Source organism: Gossypium hirsutum, chromosome A06 (assembly GCF_007990345.1).
Source record: "Gossypium hirsutum isolate 1008001.06 chromosome A06, Gossypium_hirsutum_v2.1, whole genome shotgun sequence".
Taxonomy (NCBI): Eukaryota; Viridiplantae; Streptophyta; class Magnoliopsida; order Malvales; family Malvaceae; genus Gossypium; species Gossypium hirsutum.
Window position 1 is genome coordinate 121406195 of NC_053429.1, and position 17504 is coordinate 121423698.

Consider the following 17504-nt stretch of genomic DNA (forward strand, 5'->3'; position numbering starts at 1 on the left):
GCCCGTCGAGAAATTTATTGGTGCCGAAATACCTGCCTGATATTGGGGTTTGACATTAACAGACACCCTTTGAGGTGGTACTGGGGTATGCACTAGGGTGAAACCTGGAGGGTAAGTAAGGATCTCGCTATCACCATCTGGGTTGACTATAGGGCTCTTCCCTTTTCCTGGCCCTCCGAGCAACAACTGACTTAGCTGATTCATCATGTCCTTCTACGACTCTTGCATCTGATCTTTAATATCTTGCAGAATCTTGGCCAGTTGCTCTTGCATCTGTGCTTGCAGCCGTTCCTGCATTTCACTCTGCATTTGTTCCAATTTTTCCAGCCTTTGATCCATAGCTTTAGTTTTTTTGCGCCTGTAGTATTGATGTTCCAGGGTAACTATAATATAATTTTAAATTAATTAAGAGTTTTTTTGAAACTTAATGCATGTGATGCGATGAAATGCAAATGTATGAAATGAATACAAAACTAAAAGGGCGTCGATTCTGATCCAATTCCATTTAGAAACTTTCTTAAAAAATAAAATCTTTTACATAAAATAGACTATATATACGACTTTGCCCTAATGCTCAAAGTTTTAACTTTATCAAGAAGGCAAGCCAACTCACGACCCCGGTCCGACTCTAACTCATACTTCACACTTAGCACATCAGCCTGAACCGCTAAAGTCTGTAAATAATCAGCCACTGATCGAATCTGTGCCACGGCTTCACTTATGATATGATCTCTATCCCTGACCTGGTCCTACGATCGACGAAGTTGTTCCTTCAATTGTTCATTATTCGACTCGAGGAATTCAATTCGATGCTCACAGTTCTGTAATGCGCCCTTAAGCTCTTCTACCCTTCCTTTCAAATCCTCGATCCTACTTAAGCTTGCCTTTAATTCAATGCCCAAGTTATGACCACGACTCTGATGCAACACCCTTTCTAATTCCGCTACCCGAGCTGCTAATATCTGCCTCTCATCTTGGCCTTCGATCAAACTCTTCGTCAAGGCGCTTTCCCGTGCTCGAGCATCGTGGAACCTCTTCTTCCACTGATCAGCTCTGGCCTTTTCCTCTTGAACTTCTCGTTGCCACTGCTCCGATGTCTTTCCCAATCCAGCTGTTCTCATTGACATATGCAGCCTTTTGTAATCAGTCTTCAAACCGTCCAAGTCCTCTTCGGCCTTTCTCTTTCCCTTTCTTAACTTCTCGGCCTCGCGTTTCTGAACATCGACATCTAACCTCAAATGCACTTTTTCTTCTTCCAACTGCTCTATCTTCTTCCTTAACTCTGAATTTCTTTCATCGAAGTCTTGCTTGATGATCTCTAGCTCGGAAGGAATTACTTGTAGGTATTCATCCATCGATTTGACGTCTCCTAACATTGGCTGAGGGATATTATCATTGGTCTTTCTGTGCAACCACCCCTCATATTTCGGGGTTGTCATTGAACCTACCGCCAACCTCTTCATCTGACATGTCTGTCTCCAAGCATCGGCAATCTCTTGGATTCTCTTCTTATAATGGCTCCTCCTATACGAGAACTCACTCTGAGCTAACCCATGCGTTATCGGTACAAACTGTCTCGATCTATATTGCCTTAACATGAGCAATGGGGCAAATCCAATAGCTCCCCAAATTCCAAGCAGAGGTACCCAATCAAAACTACCACACCGATAGATGATCTCATCAGGAACTAACCAATGAGCTTTCCACTCGACGCCTTCTTCTCAGAGATTTCAAAGGAGCGCGATCCAATTCTCCTCTGATATATCGTCTCTCCTGGGCATGGCTGTTATCTCCTTTAGTGGGGAATAATTCTCGGAGAAAACCCGATAAGAAACTTTATCCACCTTCCAAAAATGGCTATGGAACCATATTGACAATAACTGCGTGCACCCTATAAATCTGCCTTCGCATGCCTTCCGACATGCACTCAAGGACCTAAACGTCTCACCTAGAATTGCCGGCACCGGTGTGGCTCCTTTGCCAAGCCGATCAAATAAATCGGCTAGTGCTTCGTCTACATGCCTTAGAGCTTTGGGGAAAATTACCAAACCATAGATACTCAAGGCGAAGATGTCCACCCTCTTCTTTATGTCTGGCTGTGCTACGACCAGATCTCTCAAACACACCCAGAGAATACATTTACCCTCACCTTTTTGCTGTATTCGGGCAGCAACCCACTGTTCACTCATTCCGGTGATACTCATCAATTTCTTTATAAAAGGTTGGGCATTAGCAGCCCTAAAATACACTCTATCGTTTTGAACCTTTGGACAACGAAGCAAAGCTGTATACTCCTCTACAGTAGGCACCAAGTCCACCTTTCCAAAAGTGAAACAACTATACGCAGGATTCCAAAACTGAGTTATGGCCCGGAACAAGTTCTTGTCTACCTTAATGTCAAGCAGGTAAGGTAGGTCACCAAAATTTTGGTAAAACAGTTGCTTAGTCTCATCGCCCCAACTATCCCATATATCCCTCAATTCTTGGACCTCATTCTGTGTCACACTGATCCAGGTGGAGTCCCATAACTCTGATGTATACCCTTCAGCCAGGCTATCCCCTTTCTCAATTTGCATATTCTCTGACCATATACGGACAGCCGCATTATTTTCTACTTTATCAAGGAATTCGTTCTCCATAGCAAGCTTTCTAACTTAGTAATTGAATAAGAATCGACACCTCCCTAAAGATGGAATGATATGCAATCAAAACACGAGTTAGTACCGGATAATAAAATCCAAAAAAATAGAGAATAATTAAACACTTATCTTGGTACCACTAAAGTTCAACATAGCTATATCTAGGGTAGATCCCTAGGGTTCACTATATGTGGTTCAGTTCTAAAGAAAAGAGTACCCGAACCAGCAGATTCCTCAACCTTCACCCATTATAGGCTCATACGGATTGAGTTCGGTTCAGGGGAATACATTTCTCTATGGCCATGCGGAGGTGAAAACCTCACGAAGACATAGGTACGAATGTATCTCGGAAGCAGTCCACTAGCCCATGCGGAGGTGAAAATCTCACGAAGGCATAGTTTCTCACTTCCAGTTAAAGGGTGTGACCACGTTGGTCATGCAATATGTAATGCAGTAAAAGGATTGTATGCTAAAAATCAAATTTTAAATTTTCGACAGAAGGACAGAAAATAATCAATTTTACAGCTTAACTCTCTTATTGGTCCCCAGTGGAGTCGCCAAGCTGTCGAAACCATTTTTATTTTGAAAAATGAAGGTCGACTTTAAAACGAAAATGGAGTCGCCACCAATCCTTTTTGTTTAGGTGTGATCGGGTCACCTTGTGATCGATCATTTTAATAAAGTATTTCGATTTATTAAAACAACGTTTTTGGTCTACGAAAAACTAGAAAATGGATTCGGGAGTCAGTTACATGCGAGGAAGGATTAACACCCTCGCAATGCCCAAAATTGGTACCGTATTGATCAATTTACGTCCTAATGTTGAAGCTTTGAAAAAGAGTTTAAAAAACAATTCCTTTAAAACATTTGGATAACTTGAATTGGATATTGAGACTCTCTTGCTTAGAAGGAATAAAATATTACGTCCAGCACAATTGGATACAATATTTTGAACCCTTGACACAATATCAATCTCAGGATTTTCCAAAACACATGCACTTAAAACTTTTAAAAGGATATTTGACTATTCGGCCCAAACGGTAAACCGAAACCCAGCACGATTGGGCACGATTTATCGAATTTCCAAATACAAAACATTGCCACATTTTAAATTGAGAAAACATGGATGAAATTTCAAAAGGATATTCTGTATTTTAGTCGAATAAAAAATCGAAACCCAGCACAATTGGGCATGACCTCCCAAACTTCCAAGCACAAAATATTACCTCATTTTATTTTAAGAAAGCGTGGATGAAATTTCAAAACAGGATATTCCATATTTTACTCGAATGGAAAATTGAAGCCCAACACGATTGGACACGACTTCCCAAACTTCCAAAAACGAAATATTACCTCGTTTTATTTTAAGAAAATGCGGATGAATTTAAAAAAAAGGATATTCCATATTTAGTCGAATGAACAAAATGAAACCCAACACGATTGGGCACGATCTCTCAAACTCCCCAAATAGGAAATATTGCCTCCTTTTAATTTTTTAAAAAGCATGGACGAAATTTCCAAAGGATATTCTGTATTTTAGCCGAATGAAAAATTGAAGCCCAGCACGAGTGGGCACGGCCTCCCAAACTTCCCAACACGAAATACTGCATTATGCTGAGAGGGTTTTTTTGAAACATGAATGGTTATAAAAACGGAGGAGCATATTTATAAGATTTATTTGAAAATGGAAAAAAAAATGAACAGTTTGAAACAAACAATTAATATTATAGCTCACCCTTCATCGACTGTAATGAAAAAAGTACAAATATAAAAATTAAAATGCATAAAACAACAATAGGCAAGCAGGCAATGTATAAATATTTATGCACAAATATAAAATTTATTATATAAATGAATTTCAAAACAAAGATTATAAGATAAAATTTAACATAAATGCAATACAAAACAATTTACAACTAAAATTAGTAAGAATATGACATCAATTATGTACATAAAAAAAATTGCAACGTATGCTCAGGCCAAATTTTAAGCAAATAATATGCATACCAGACGGGAGAAATGAATTATTAGTACCATAAAAAAATGCTAACGAATATATATGAATTACAATCTATATAATATAAAATCAATAAGACAAAAAAATGTTTGTTAACAACTTATAATGCACATAGAGTAAAACTTAATGAGTATAGTATATAAAAATAATGAATAATAGTGTTTTTCTTTTAAAAATAAATATATAGTAAAATAGGAGTTTTAGAAGAAATAAATTGTATATAAGAAAATTTAAAAATTACAAAGTAAAACAATTTTTAAAAAAAAATAAAATATTTAAAATAGATAAATAAAAAAAGTAAAAGAATTTTAAAAACTAAAAAAGAACTCTATTGAAACAAAAACAAAATCTAGAGGATAGTTTTAAACAAATCAAATTATTAAAACAAAATCAAGGACTTGAACTAGATACGCACAAACAAGTAGGAACTAAAAATGTAAATTCCCCAAGTCCCAAAGCGCTGCATCTAGGCGTGGACTAAATTGGAATAACACGCAAATTCCAGGGATGAATTTAAAAAATCGAAGAAAGAATAAGCAGAGCCCAATTGATCCCTAGCACGAAGGGGGGGGACTCAACACACAAATTACCCATTTTGAGCCAAAGTGTATGGGTCCAGCGCTAAACGGTGCTATTTCAATTGCCATTTAAAACAAAAGCCATTGAATGGCATTTATTTGGTAAAACCCAAGCATTTAACCCACCTCATTTGCTCTGCCATTTTTGGAAAAAAAAAAAAGAATAACACCCCACGCCCCCCCAAATCTCAGTTAAGATTTCAACCCAACTCTGAGGAAGCCGTAATGGAGGATCATCGACATTTCTATGCCTCCGTCTCCAACACCGATCACGGCGTGAACCCAGGTGAGTCTCCTTTTTTCTTAAAAAAAAACAGTTTATAAAATCGATAGAGAGAGGAAAAAAAACAAACATTAACCGAAAATCCGAAGAAAAGAAATAAAAAAAAACACCTCTTAAGACTGTAAACGGGCTTTTGTTGATGTTCTATTGCTTGTGTATTCTGCTGTGAGGGAAAAAAACGTCCCTTTTACAATTGCTTTGTTTCGGTTTTATAGCCGACTCTTTTACAATCTATTCTACACGTTTGTAGGTTCCTAGGCGGATACGCCTCTGACGTGGCTTGGTGAAGGGCGTACGACTCGGAGGAGGCGCGCGACGTGCGGGGGAGGGGCGCTGGGCGTGGGCACGAGCAGCAGCTTGCCTAGGGTTTTCACTTCGCTGGAAAAAAGTTTAAGTTATTGGGCTAAAAGCTTGGGCTAGGGTTTAGTCTATTTTTTTGTATTTTGGGCTTAAAGTTGGACTGTTTGATTCTTTGGTTTGGGAGTTGTGTTTAATGAAGTATTTTGCGCCGAATAAAAATTGATTCCAACAATGATAATCACCATTTTTTTAATATTTTTTCTTTAAAACAAATACTTTTAAATTTTAATCCATTATTTTTTGTTGGCATCTAATATATATATAATTTTAACCATTAACAGTGACACGTGGCATGAGTTAAAATGTTATAAATAAAAAGAAAAGAAATTTGTTCGAAGGTCTAAAATTTGAGAAGAATTGAAGAAAATTATTAGATTTTAAAGTTGGATTTGAAAAAATTTTATTTCTGACTTAAAATATGAATTAAGTTTGGATTTTAATATTCAAGTTTGAGATTATTTTCAAGTTCATGATATTTATTTTATTTTATTTTATATATTATATAATTTATATCATATAAAAATTAAATATACTATAATATAATATAAATATTAAAAAGTATGTTAAGTTGTGTTTGTTTAGATTTAATAAAATCTATAAAGGTAGTAATATATATAATTACTAAATATTAAATAAATTAATATTTTAAAAAATATATAAATGGGTTTAAATAGGTTTAGACTAGTTTTTTAAAGCAAACATGAACAAAATTTAAGGACCTTATTTCGAATCGAACTAGACTTAAATTATACATGATATTTACTAACATCATGCATAATCCCAACCAAATTTGACTCGACCAAATCTATAAACACCTTTAATCGTAATTTTTTAAAATTTAGTAACATATTAAATACAATTTCTTCTTTAGAAAACAAACCAAAAATTTTGAACCTCCTTATTTTTAATCTACGGTTCATATTCAAATCTTAGAATATATTCCTTTAAAAAGAAACTTAAAATATATTAATATGAATTTTTTTAATAAAAGTTTTTTGAAAGAAAGAAATTTTAACTTTAATTTAATAACAAACAATAAACAATTTTTTGATCACCAATTAAAAACACGTAAATTCAAGTACGTTTAAACAAATGGTATACTCAATTTTAAAAGTTTGACAAAAGATATGGATTAATAATAGAATTTGTATAAAAAAGAAATTATATATTAAAAAATGAAAATATTTGGGTAATTAAAGCCATATGATAAATCTTAATATTCAAAAGCCAATCTTAGAAGACTCCAAAATTTAAAATCCTAAAATGTCGCTCCATATTCGACTGGAACAGATGAAATTTATTTTTAAAATATTCATATATTCATTATATATGTATATTTTAATTTTAAGATACTGATAATTATTTCGCATTTTATATTATGTTTTTATTATATTTCAGTATCATTTGTGTAACTATATCATGTTCTATAATGTGAATATTGTGGATAATATATCAGGTTTAAACATTAAAGACAATATTATTGGAAGAGGTAACAGCGAATCTCGAACGCCTCAAACACGGACCATAAAACGGACATAAATAATACTAAAAAAAAAACCTGGATGTGGAAGATGATACCTCAACGGAGCAGCAACTTAATAGCAATATAGAAGACTACATTACCCAGTAAACATGTCTTCCAATGGACTCAAAAATGTTCTCAAAAGGTTTCATACACAATATAGCCTAACCACAAAAGATTGCATCAAGTCAACAGGTCTTACATCGGCTTCGTTTTATGATTATGATTCCGATGCAAAAATAATGAGCTTGAATCCAACATGTTAAAATGGATGCAATAGTTTCTTCCCAGAAAGTAATATAATTACACCAGGGAGCTGACAATTATTTAACATGGGATACAATGATATGTTGATATAAACAATACTTACAGAGCATAAAACATCACTGCAGAACCTTCTTAGATATTTCAAGGACACTGCTCCCCTTATAAGCAGTCAGAAAATTAGTTCCTGCAACAAAACAACGAAAGATGTGATCAGAGATTCATGTTTACGACAGAACATTTGAAGAACTTTTACTCTTTTCAACAACTACCTGAAAAATAAGTTAGTATCGTCTCAGGTCATTCCTCGTTTGCCTTTGGTGGGCATTCCACAGGTTCAGTAAAAATTCAACACCCTCTTGCAGGCTTGCCCTTCTTCCTTCTCCATAGTTCCACAATTCGGAAGTTGCGTACCGTCCACTTGGATTGTATTCGTTTATTTCATTTATAACGGAAGTGACCGACTTATACACTTCATTGCCCATCTCATCCTTCAAATCTTTCAGCTTTTCATCTTCATCATCAATCACTTCCTGAACCATCATTATCAAACTTTGAGCACACCATTTCGTACAGTCAGAAAAGAAACTGAACAAGGAACAAGCAAGATGAGTTTCACAGGAAAACACCTAACAATACAGTCCGGAAAGGTTTTATGATTATGAAAGTTTTTATGTTAGGCAGGCTTCTGCCGCAATCTAATTCATTCATGTTTGCTACAACAGAGGAAGAGTTATATTTGCTCCGACTCTTAGTATTTCTTAAAGCACCCTATTTAACACCTATGTCCGAAGCATATCGAGATATGGGTACAGAGAAATAACCCTAAAAGGATCCTCCAACTACATAGGAAAACATAGAAAATTTTGAATATACCAATGTCAGACACATATCCATAGACACTCTTGAGTCCGAGTAACATAAGAAGAGAACAACAGAACTTCAGAGCTACCATGAAGTAATAGGACTCTGGCAATTGTATCCCTAGTCATGTTCAGTTCTATAAAGGATCCATACCTAGGATCAAAGCAGTAGAACATATATACATGACATCTACGTCGTACCAGTGGTAAAGTTGAGAAAGGGAAAGGGGTGAATTTGCAACACATATTTAATAGGAGTCAAGACCTAAAGACCTGATATTCTTCTCCCTCGAGTTTAATGCGTTTAAAAGGATGCCAGTTTGGATCCTTCAGATATTCCTCCCACAATGAGCACAGTTCCACAGCTCTCTCCTCGGCTAGTTCCTCATTATACCTTCTCTTCATTGCTTCAAGGAACGGTTTATTGTCAAGTTCTCCCATTCTCTTGACACCTATATTTGCACAACTTGATATTTCTTTCAATCCCTACAAAGTGAATGGATTAGTACTTCCTGACTAGCAAGAGTGACGAGCCATAAAAGGGTGAAGCAGAATTTTAAGAAATATATGATAAGCACTACAAAACAGTAGTAAAGTAACCATATATGAAAATCTTCTTAAGCCTTAGAAGCTTATAATGAGGTCAAATAGCTGTACATGAAACTCAAGGAATAATCTTAATTGGCCCTGACTGACGTTTCATTTCATAAAAGGCAGGGAATCCGAACTTCCATATTCCAGGAAAAAAACATTTATACAATTAAAAACCTGTGCTTCATCCTCTTTCTGTTGTATCCTTTAGTTTTTAGGAAAAGCATTCAAATAGAATGAAAAAGCGAAACACCAAGAGAAAATAGTAATCCTCTGCATTACTATCCATTGGACATAAATTACTTAGGCTTAATTCTGTTTTTCACAATACCATCAAATAATTCATGATTAAGCAAGCTTATCATATAATGCAACACAAATCATAGTTCCAATATCCTACATCTGAAAAATATATTGTTTTAAGATCTTAAAAGGCTTTCAAATGTTCATGCAGTAAAGTTCAAGTATCTCAGTGCAAGCATTTTAAAAAGAAAAAAGAAAAAGAACTCACATTAATCAATTCTTTGCGAGCTTCCTGCAGCTCATTGTTGCTCTTACGTTCGCTTACAATAAGAGTTTGGTTCAATGCTTCTAAATCTTCAAGCTCTCTCTCCTTTTCTCTCAACTCCTTAAAACTTGCCTCTATGATTGTCAGAACTATGTCATCATCTTCGTCTCCCAGTTCTCTAATTACATTCATTGAGCCTCTTAGTTGCTCAATTTCCAGTTCTAATGCTTGCTTTTGAGCTAATTGTTTCTCCAGTTGAATTATCCTATTGTGAAGTTCCTCCTTCTGCCTCTGGAAAATTGATGGTCTAGTCATGTCATCAATTCTCAGCATTCTAAAACTGACAAGGAAGTAGCGAGGTATTAAAATAAAAAAAGGGCTCGAATGACAAACAAACAAACCTTCTGATCTTCAGCCAATTTCATTAAATTTTCATCAGCCCTTTTTTGTTCCAAAGCAGCCAACCGTAATGCACTATTTTGAACAACATTCTGGAAGAAGAAATATGTTAGCATCTATATTTTCCAGTCCTAAGCATGCAATTAAAGTGGTCATATGAACTAACTATGAGATGGAAGTTTCACCAAAAACAATTTCACATAAAACTTAGCAGGTGAACACACAAAAGTGAAAATGAAGAATGAAGCATGGTACCTCTTCAAGCTCCTCAGCCAACTTTTTTCTTTCTCTTTCAATCAGTGCCTCTCGCTTTTCAAGTTCAACTTCGCGCAATTCCAGATCTTTTCTATGAGATTCTAGCTGTGACTTCACTTTTTCATGGTCACTAAAAACCTTCTGGTAGTGTAGCCTTGCACTTTGTTGAGTCTTATTAATCTCTGTGAACAGAGGCAAAATAAGTTGAACCTTTGAGACAACAGTGGTACCAGGAAGCACTTCTAAACATAAAAGTTAATGCTCGACAGTTTTGTACAAAAATAGTAATGACATGTACAAGACCTGATGCAAGCTACCATCTGCGAATGAAATTGAACGGTCAAAAACAGAATAAAACCAAGAATCACGGATGCATATAATGTATATATTTTTATTAATAAAAGTAGTTTCATAATAAAACTTAAACTGCAAGACAATAGCTAAAACACACCTTTGTTATATGCTTGAAGAAGGTTATCTTTTTCTTCCATTAAAACCTTGAGGGACTCGGAAGTTACGGTACACATTGCTTCCATCTCTTTTAGGTGTTTGTTTTTAGTCTCGAGGATATTTGTCAAATATGATACAAGTCTATCTTGTTTCCTAGCTTCTTCCTCCATGAGCTTGGAAATGGTCTTAATGTCACTAGTCTTGCGTAAATGTTCTCCAATAATACTGCTTGACTTGTGGTCATCAGCACGGGCGATCCAAGCATAAAGACCATACTTTACATCATTATTGGCACCCCAGTCCTTTTTCCCACGATGGTCTGCCTCATAAGCATTCTCAAATGACAAGGCATTGTGTAGCCCTGACCAATCTTTACGGAATTCCACGACAGCAATTCCTGAATGACCACAGTTATTCCAAAGTGGGCGAACTCTTATGGGGTTGAACCCTCTCCTGATCAATTCATCCCTCAACCTGGATCCACTTTCCCCTACAGTTCGTCCATCCTCTGACTTTCGAGTAGGAATATTAACCACAATTCCGGTCCATGGCCAAACAATTTTCTCATCATGGTCACAACCACTAAGAGGATCCTCTTGAGCTGCAGGTTTCAATGAACTAACCAAAGGCACAAGACCCTTTTCCAAATACTTAGCCAGAGCCAGGTGATTGGCTTTCATTATTGGTGTTCTTCTTGCAGAACTACTATTTCCCACACCAGAAGCATGCTGGACAAGGTCTAAATATCGGTAAATTTTCTTCTCAGGACAATAGGGGCACGTATAAGTTTCATCTGAAGCTTTGACAATGTGCTTCCCATTCTCATCATGGTCACAACCACTAAGAGGATCCTCCTGAGTCACAGGTTTCAATGAACTAACCAAAGGCGCAAGATCCTTTTCCAAATACTTCGACAAAGCCAAGTGATTGGCTTTCACTATTGGTGTTCTTCTTGCAGAACTACTATTTGCCACAGCAGAAGCATGCTGGACAAGATCCATGTATCGGTAATTTGGCTTTTTCTTCTGAGGACAAAAGGGGCACGAATAAGTTTCACCCGAAACTTTGACAATGTACTTCCCATTCTTTAATTTTTCATAAGATCTATCTACATACATTCCCATTTCAGATTCAGTTATATTCGAACCATCTATCGTGCTGATATCCATTGGCAAGGAAACCTAAAAGGTAACAAGACAGAAAATCAAACTACACCCAATAGAAAACTATGCACTACTTCATTATAGGTTTGAACAATTAACAAACCAACTAAATTACAAAATTTTAAAGATATCTCGCCTTCAAACAGAAGCCATGCACATTATCTAGCAGATAATTCAAAAATATAGAGATATTTTTTAATTCAAAAGCTTATAAAACTTCAATGGAGCAAGATATGATTAATTACGTTGAAGCACGGACATTTCTGGACGGCAGTGTACAAGTCTATCTTGTTTTTAGTCCCGGTGATATTTGTCAAATATGATACAAGTCTATCTTGTTTCCTGGCTTCTTCCTCCATGAGCTTGGGGATGGTCTTAAGGTCACGAGTCTGGCATAAATGTTCTCCAATAATACTACTTGACTTGTAGTCATCAGCACGGGCAACCCAAGCATAAAGACCATACTTAACCTCAGTATTAGCACTCCAATCCTTTTTCCCATGGTGATCTGCCTTGTAAGCATTTTCAAATGACAAGGCATGATGTAGCCCCTGCCAGTCTTTTTGGAATTCCACGACAGCAGTCCCTGAATGACCATGGTAATTCCGGAGTGGGTGAACTGTTATGGGGTTGAACCCTCTCCTGATCAACTCATCCTTCAACTTGGATCCACTTTTTCCTACAGATTGCCCATTTTCTGACTTTCGAATCGGAATATTAACCACAATTCCAGTCCATGGCCAAACAATTTTCTCGTCATCGTCATGACCGCTAGGGGTATCCTCTTGAGCCGAAAGTTTTGATGAACTAACCAAAGGCACATGATTTTTTTTCAAGTACTTTGCCAAAGCTCGGTGAGAGGCTTTCACTATTGGTCTTCTTTTGCGGAACTACTATCTCCCACACCAGAAGCATGCTGAAGAAGATCCTCATATCGGTAATACTGCTTTTTCTTCGGGGACAATAAGGGCAAATATAAGTTTTGTCCGAAACTTTAACAATGCATCTTCCTTTCTTTAGTGTTTCATAACATCTATCTTCATACTTTCCCATTTCAGATTCAGTTATACCCCCGAATCATCTCCTGAGCTGATAACCGTTCTAACGGAAACCTAGAAGATAGCGACAAAACAAACATCAAACTACACTCAACAGAAAACTATACTATTCCTTATAGGTCTGAACAATTAATAAGTCAACCAAATTACAGAATTTTAAGATAATTTTCCTTCAAACAGAAACCATGCACATTAAAGCAAAATAATTAATTCAATTATATAACCTTTTTAACAATAGGATATTAACCAAACTAAAACAAGGTACAATTATACACAAAGTACATTTTCCAAAATAAGCAACTGTTTATATACCCGGGTTGAACACATACCCGGCACTCACACTCGAGGCCAAGTAACATAGAAGCAAATCCAAATACTATGATTTTAATTTGAATAGGTAGAATTAGTGTTGGATGTTAATAATTCGCTATTTTTTTATCATTAGACAAAGTTAAATATAAAAATACAAGCACAATTTAAAAAAAAAAAACGCTGCATTGCAGTATCTAAACCAAATAAAGTAATTTACTTTCTTCTTCAACTACTTCTCCCAGGAACCAAACAAAGGCAGGAAGTAAACAATTACAAGAAAACAAATGCATGCAACGGTTTAGATTTAAAACAAAAATTGCAGGAATCAAAAGATGAATAACAAACAGTAGAACAACTACAATATTTAAATGAAAAAAAAGGAAGAGAAAGGAATTACTGAGTCCATAAATTTTTCACACTGAAAATGCAACTTATTGGCAAAAGAAGAGTAAAGAATTTCATGAATAAATTGAAGTAAAAAAGAAATGAAGAAGAAAATTAGAATCGGAATTTTACCTTCACAAATTAAAGGTTCGAATTTGAGGCTTTTGAGGTTCTCAGAAGACCTCAAATTTTGCGAAGAAATTATTGAAGTAATTAATTATTTGTTCATCGTAACGAATGATTTTTTACTCAAAATTGAGAAAGTAGAAATCAAACCCGCTCGACCCAACCAGAAGACATTTATGAATTTTAAATTGGGCCGACTTCACACTATTCGAATTAAATTTTAAATTTAATTATTAAAATAATAATACTAATATCAATATATTTTGGGTAAACTGTAAAAATAGTCACTTTTATTTGCTTCAGATTACATTTTAATCACTTATGTTTGAAATGTTACGTTTTAGTCACTTAAATTATCGTTTTATTACGAAATTGTCACTCTATAGTTAAGCTCCGTTACCTCCCTAACAACGGTCCTACGTGGCAGTCTAAATGGGTTTTAAATGTCGACTTAGATGTCTTACGTGGCAATTCAAATTAATTTTATTTAATTAAAAACCTATTTTCATCCCAGCATCTGGATATCCAAGTTGGCATTTAAAACTCATTTGGACGGCCACGTAGGGCCGCTGTTAAAAACCTATTTTCATCCCAGCATCTGGATATCCAAGTTAGCATTTAAAACTCATTTGGACTGCCACGTAGGACCGATGTTAAGGAGATAACGGAACTTAACGATAGAGTGACCATTTCGTAACAAAACGATAACGTAAGTGACTAAAACGTAACATTTCAAACATAAGTGATTAAAATGTGATCTAAGGCAAACAAAAGCGACTATTTTTGTAGTTAATCCACATATTTTTATTATTTTTGAAATAATAAAATTAGCTTTTTGAGTCGACCATGGTTTGATGTGGCGATGTACAATGCCCATATCTTTATTTATATTTCACCAAATAATATTAGGATAAACTACACCCAATGTCACTAAGCTATTAATAAGTTTACGTTTTAGTCATTCAACTTCAAAAAGTTACAAAATGGTCATTAAACTATTTGAAAATTTTCATTTAAGACATTGAGCTATTAAAATCATTGCCGCATGGCCTTCTTTGTTTGCGTTGCTTGCACCAATCAAAAGCTCTCTTTCGCCTTCTCTTCTATAGTTCAATTTTTTCATGAAATAACATTGAACACCATGAATTTGCAAACCAAATCCCAATAGCTTTCTTCTCTGATCTCTGAAATTGACTATCATATCAAATTGGATATAATGTATGTTCTTTTACTAGTCGATTGGTATTAAATAGACCTGATCATGGGTCGGGCTAGGCCAATACAAAATTTTAGGCTCTAGCCTAGCTCGACCCTAAAAATAGGCCTAAAATTTTGTCTAAACTTGACCCAAATAAAAATGCTAAACTCGAGCCTGACCCAGCTTGCTTGTATTAAATTTTTTATATAAAAAAATTTAAAAAATATAATACATCAAATACACTAAAAATATTAAATAATTGTTTCCCAAAAATTGAAAATACATTAAGAAAAGCCTTTATGTAATACCCCAATACCCAATCCGATCGTCGAGTCCAAGTTACAAGATGTTACATTCATTGCCGAAGCAACTATGAATGCTTAAATTCAACCAAAATATACATTCAATACAATACATAATCATTATCGGGTCCTACACAAGCTTATGAAAGCCCTAAAACTAACCCGAGGTAGAAATAGGACCTAATTGTAAAAAAATCAAAATATAATGTTGATATATTGATGCTAGCACTTCTTTGTAATGATGTTGCCAAACAATTTGTCAGATCACGACGTCAGACCACTCGACGCCGCAAGGTCGCTTATTGTGTTAGCCTCGTTGGGACATCAAATTCCTCGTTGCACCGTGACCTGATAGGTCATTTCTTGTCACAACGACGTTCGAACATACATATTCCAATATCCATATGACCAGAATAAACCTTAAACAACCAATTTATACATTCCAATTCTATACATAACTATACACTAAGAGTTTAACATATATAAACTAAACATTTATGATATACCAAACATACCATTTCATCCACCACATTCACATTGCCGCCATTTACAACCTTTTACAACATATAAGCAAAGATTTCATAAACACCTTCAACCATTTGACCAACTATTCATCATAAAGAACCAATTCCAAAAGAAACATAGACTTAGAAAGCAAACTAAAACTTGACTCAACTAGGTACATGCCATTTAACTAACAAAAAAGATTCACCAACTTTGTTGAGTCTGGAATTCTAACTGGATGCTGAAGTTGGTGCTCGAGACCTTGAATTGTATTTAACCTATGCACGAAAAACAAAACTGTACGCTGAGTAATGAAGCTCAGTTGCATTTCTATAATTCAATCGATAAAATACAAGATAATAGAAAATATGTAATCAATATAAAATTCCAAATGAGTACTAAATATCATGTTATAATGTGTCACTATAATATACAATTCATTTTTATATTTGATCAATTGACTAACATAAGATACATCATATTAACATGTAATTTTTCGAATTGAATTGATTAATTCATCCCATTTTCATGCCAATTCTCCGGACTTATAGTTTCGATTCACATACTTTTTCACAATAATAATTCAACTTATATTCCATTATCAACTTTGCATTTTAATTCACTATTAACTTGACTTGGATTCGAACAGATGCATGGATTCAACCAACACACTAATTTGGCACCTAGTGCCTCATCAGACAATCTGAAGTAAATAAATTACACCCAACGCTTATCGATATTGAAACACCCCTAACCCGTCTCCGTCGCCGAATTGGGTTATGAGTATTATAATGAACTTTTCAAACATTTAACATTACTTACAAATAGATATTCAAGTGTAATTACAAATAATCAATCACATTTGATTTATAACAAACATGCACTTTAAAATGAGCTTAAGGGGCCTTAAAAATAGTTTGGGAACATTTTGGGGTCAATTCGAAATAAAACAGAAAAATTAGGAAAAAGTTGAAAATTTTGAAAACAGGGGTCATACGGTCGTGTCTCAGCCCGTGTGTTCGCCCATGTGTATATTCGAATTAAGGCCACACGGTCGTGTTACAGGCCGTGTGCCAAATTGTGTGTGCATTTGATGGTAGGTCACACGACCGTATCGCTGAATGTGTGATAAACTATTTTAGGACACACAGTCGTGTGGCAAGCCATGTGAAACTTGCGCCAAAAAACAATAAGACACATGGCCGTGTGGATAGGCCATGTGTGACACACGGCCGTGTGACAGCCCTTGTCCCAAGTCGTGTGTACCGAAATTTTCTTCTAAAATAAGGCAATTTTTACATCTATCTTGGCTACTAAGCCAAGCCTAAAACTATCCTTTAAGTATCATCAAATACACCTCAAAACATGCCAATTTCGTACAACATGTGTGCCTAACCAATGTGTCCTCATTGACACCACATGTAGATAACCATTCAAAACACAAACTTCAACTAGATCAAATATACAACAACTATTGCCATATACACATCAATACTCCATATTTCTATATATATAACCACCAAGGTATCAAGCATACCATTCAAACATCAAAATGACCATATTAAATTACTAATTCAACAACATATTATAACGGTATAACTACAAGGTCACCCTAGTTACATTCCACTTTTAACCAACCCAAAATGAACAAAATAACTACCAAAAGTATGGAAGATAGTATGTGAATTCTCGAGCTGATCCAATCGACGTCACGATTCCAAGAGACCT

The 17504-nt window shown here is 35.3% G+C and overlaps 1 protein-coding gene and 1 long non-coding RNA gene across 2 annotated transcripts; one reads left to right on the plus strand and one right to left on the minus strand.

Annotated features, from left to right (window-relative positions):
- Positions 1-4957: 4957 nt before the first annotated feature.
- Positions 4958-6070, plus strand: LOC107963446 (uncharacterized). Its single transcript, XR_001701920.2, has 2 exons — positions 4958-5520; positions 5768-6070. It is a non-coding gene; the product is annotated as an uncharacterized lncRNA (long non-coding RNA).
- A 1402-nt stretch (positions 6071-7472) lies between these two features.
- Positions 7473-13978, minus strand: LOC107962025 (protein INVOLVED IN DE NOVO 2). The gene is made up of 9 exons (XM_016898239.2): positions 13779-13978; positions 12138-13004; positions 10731-11910; positions 10280-10461; positions 10027-10116; positions 9629-9916; positions 8800-9012; positions 7936-8196; positions 7473-7850 (listed from the first exon to the last, which is right to left on the minus strand). The coding sequence occupies exons 2-8, from the start codon at positions 12249-12251 to the stop codon at positions 7948-7950; spliced, it is 2316 nt and encodes a 771-aa protein (XP_016753728.2). The 5' UTR covers positions 12252-13004; positions 13779-13978; the 3' UTR covers positions 7473-7850; positions 7936-7947.
- Between the last annotated feature and the right edge of the window lie 3526 nt (positions 13979-17504).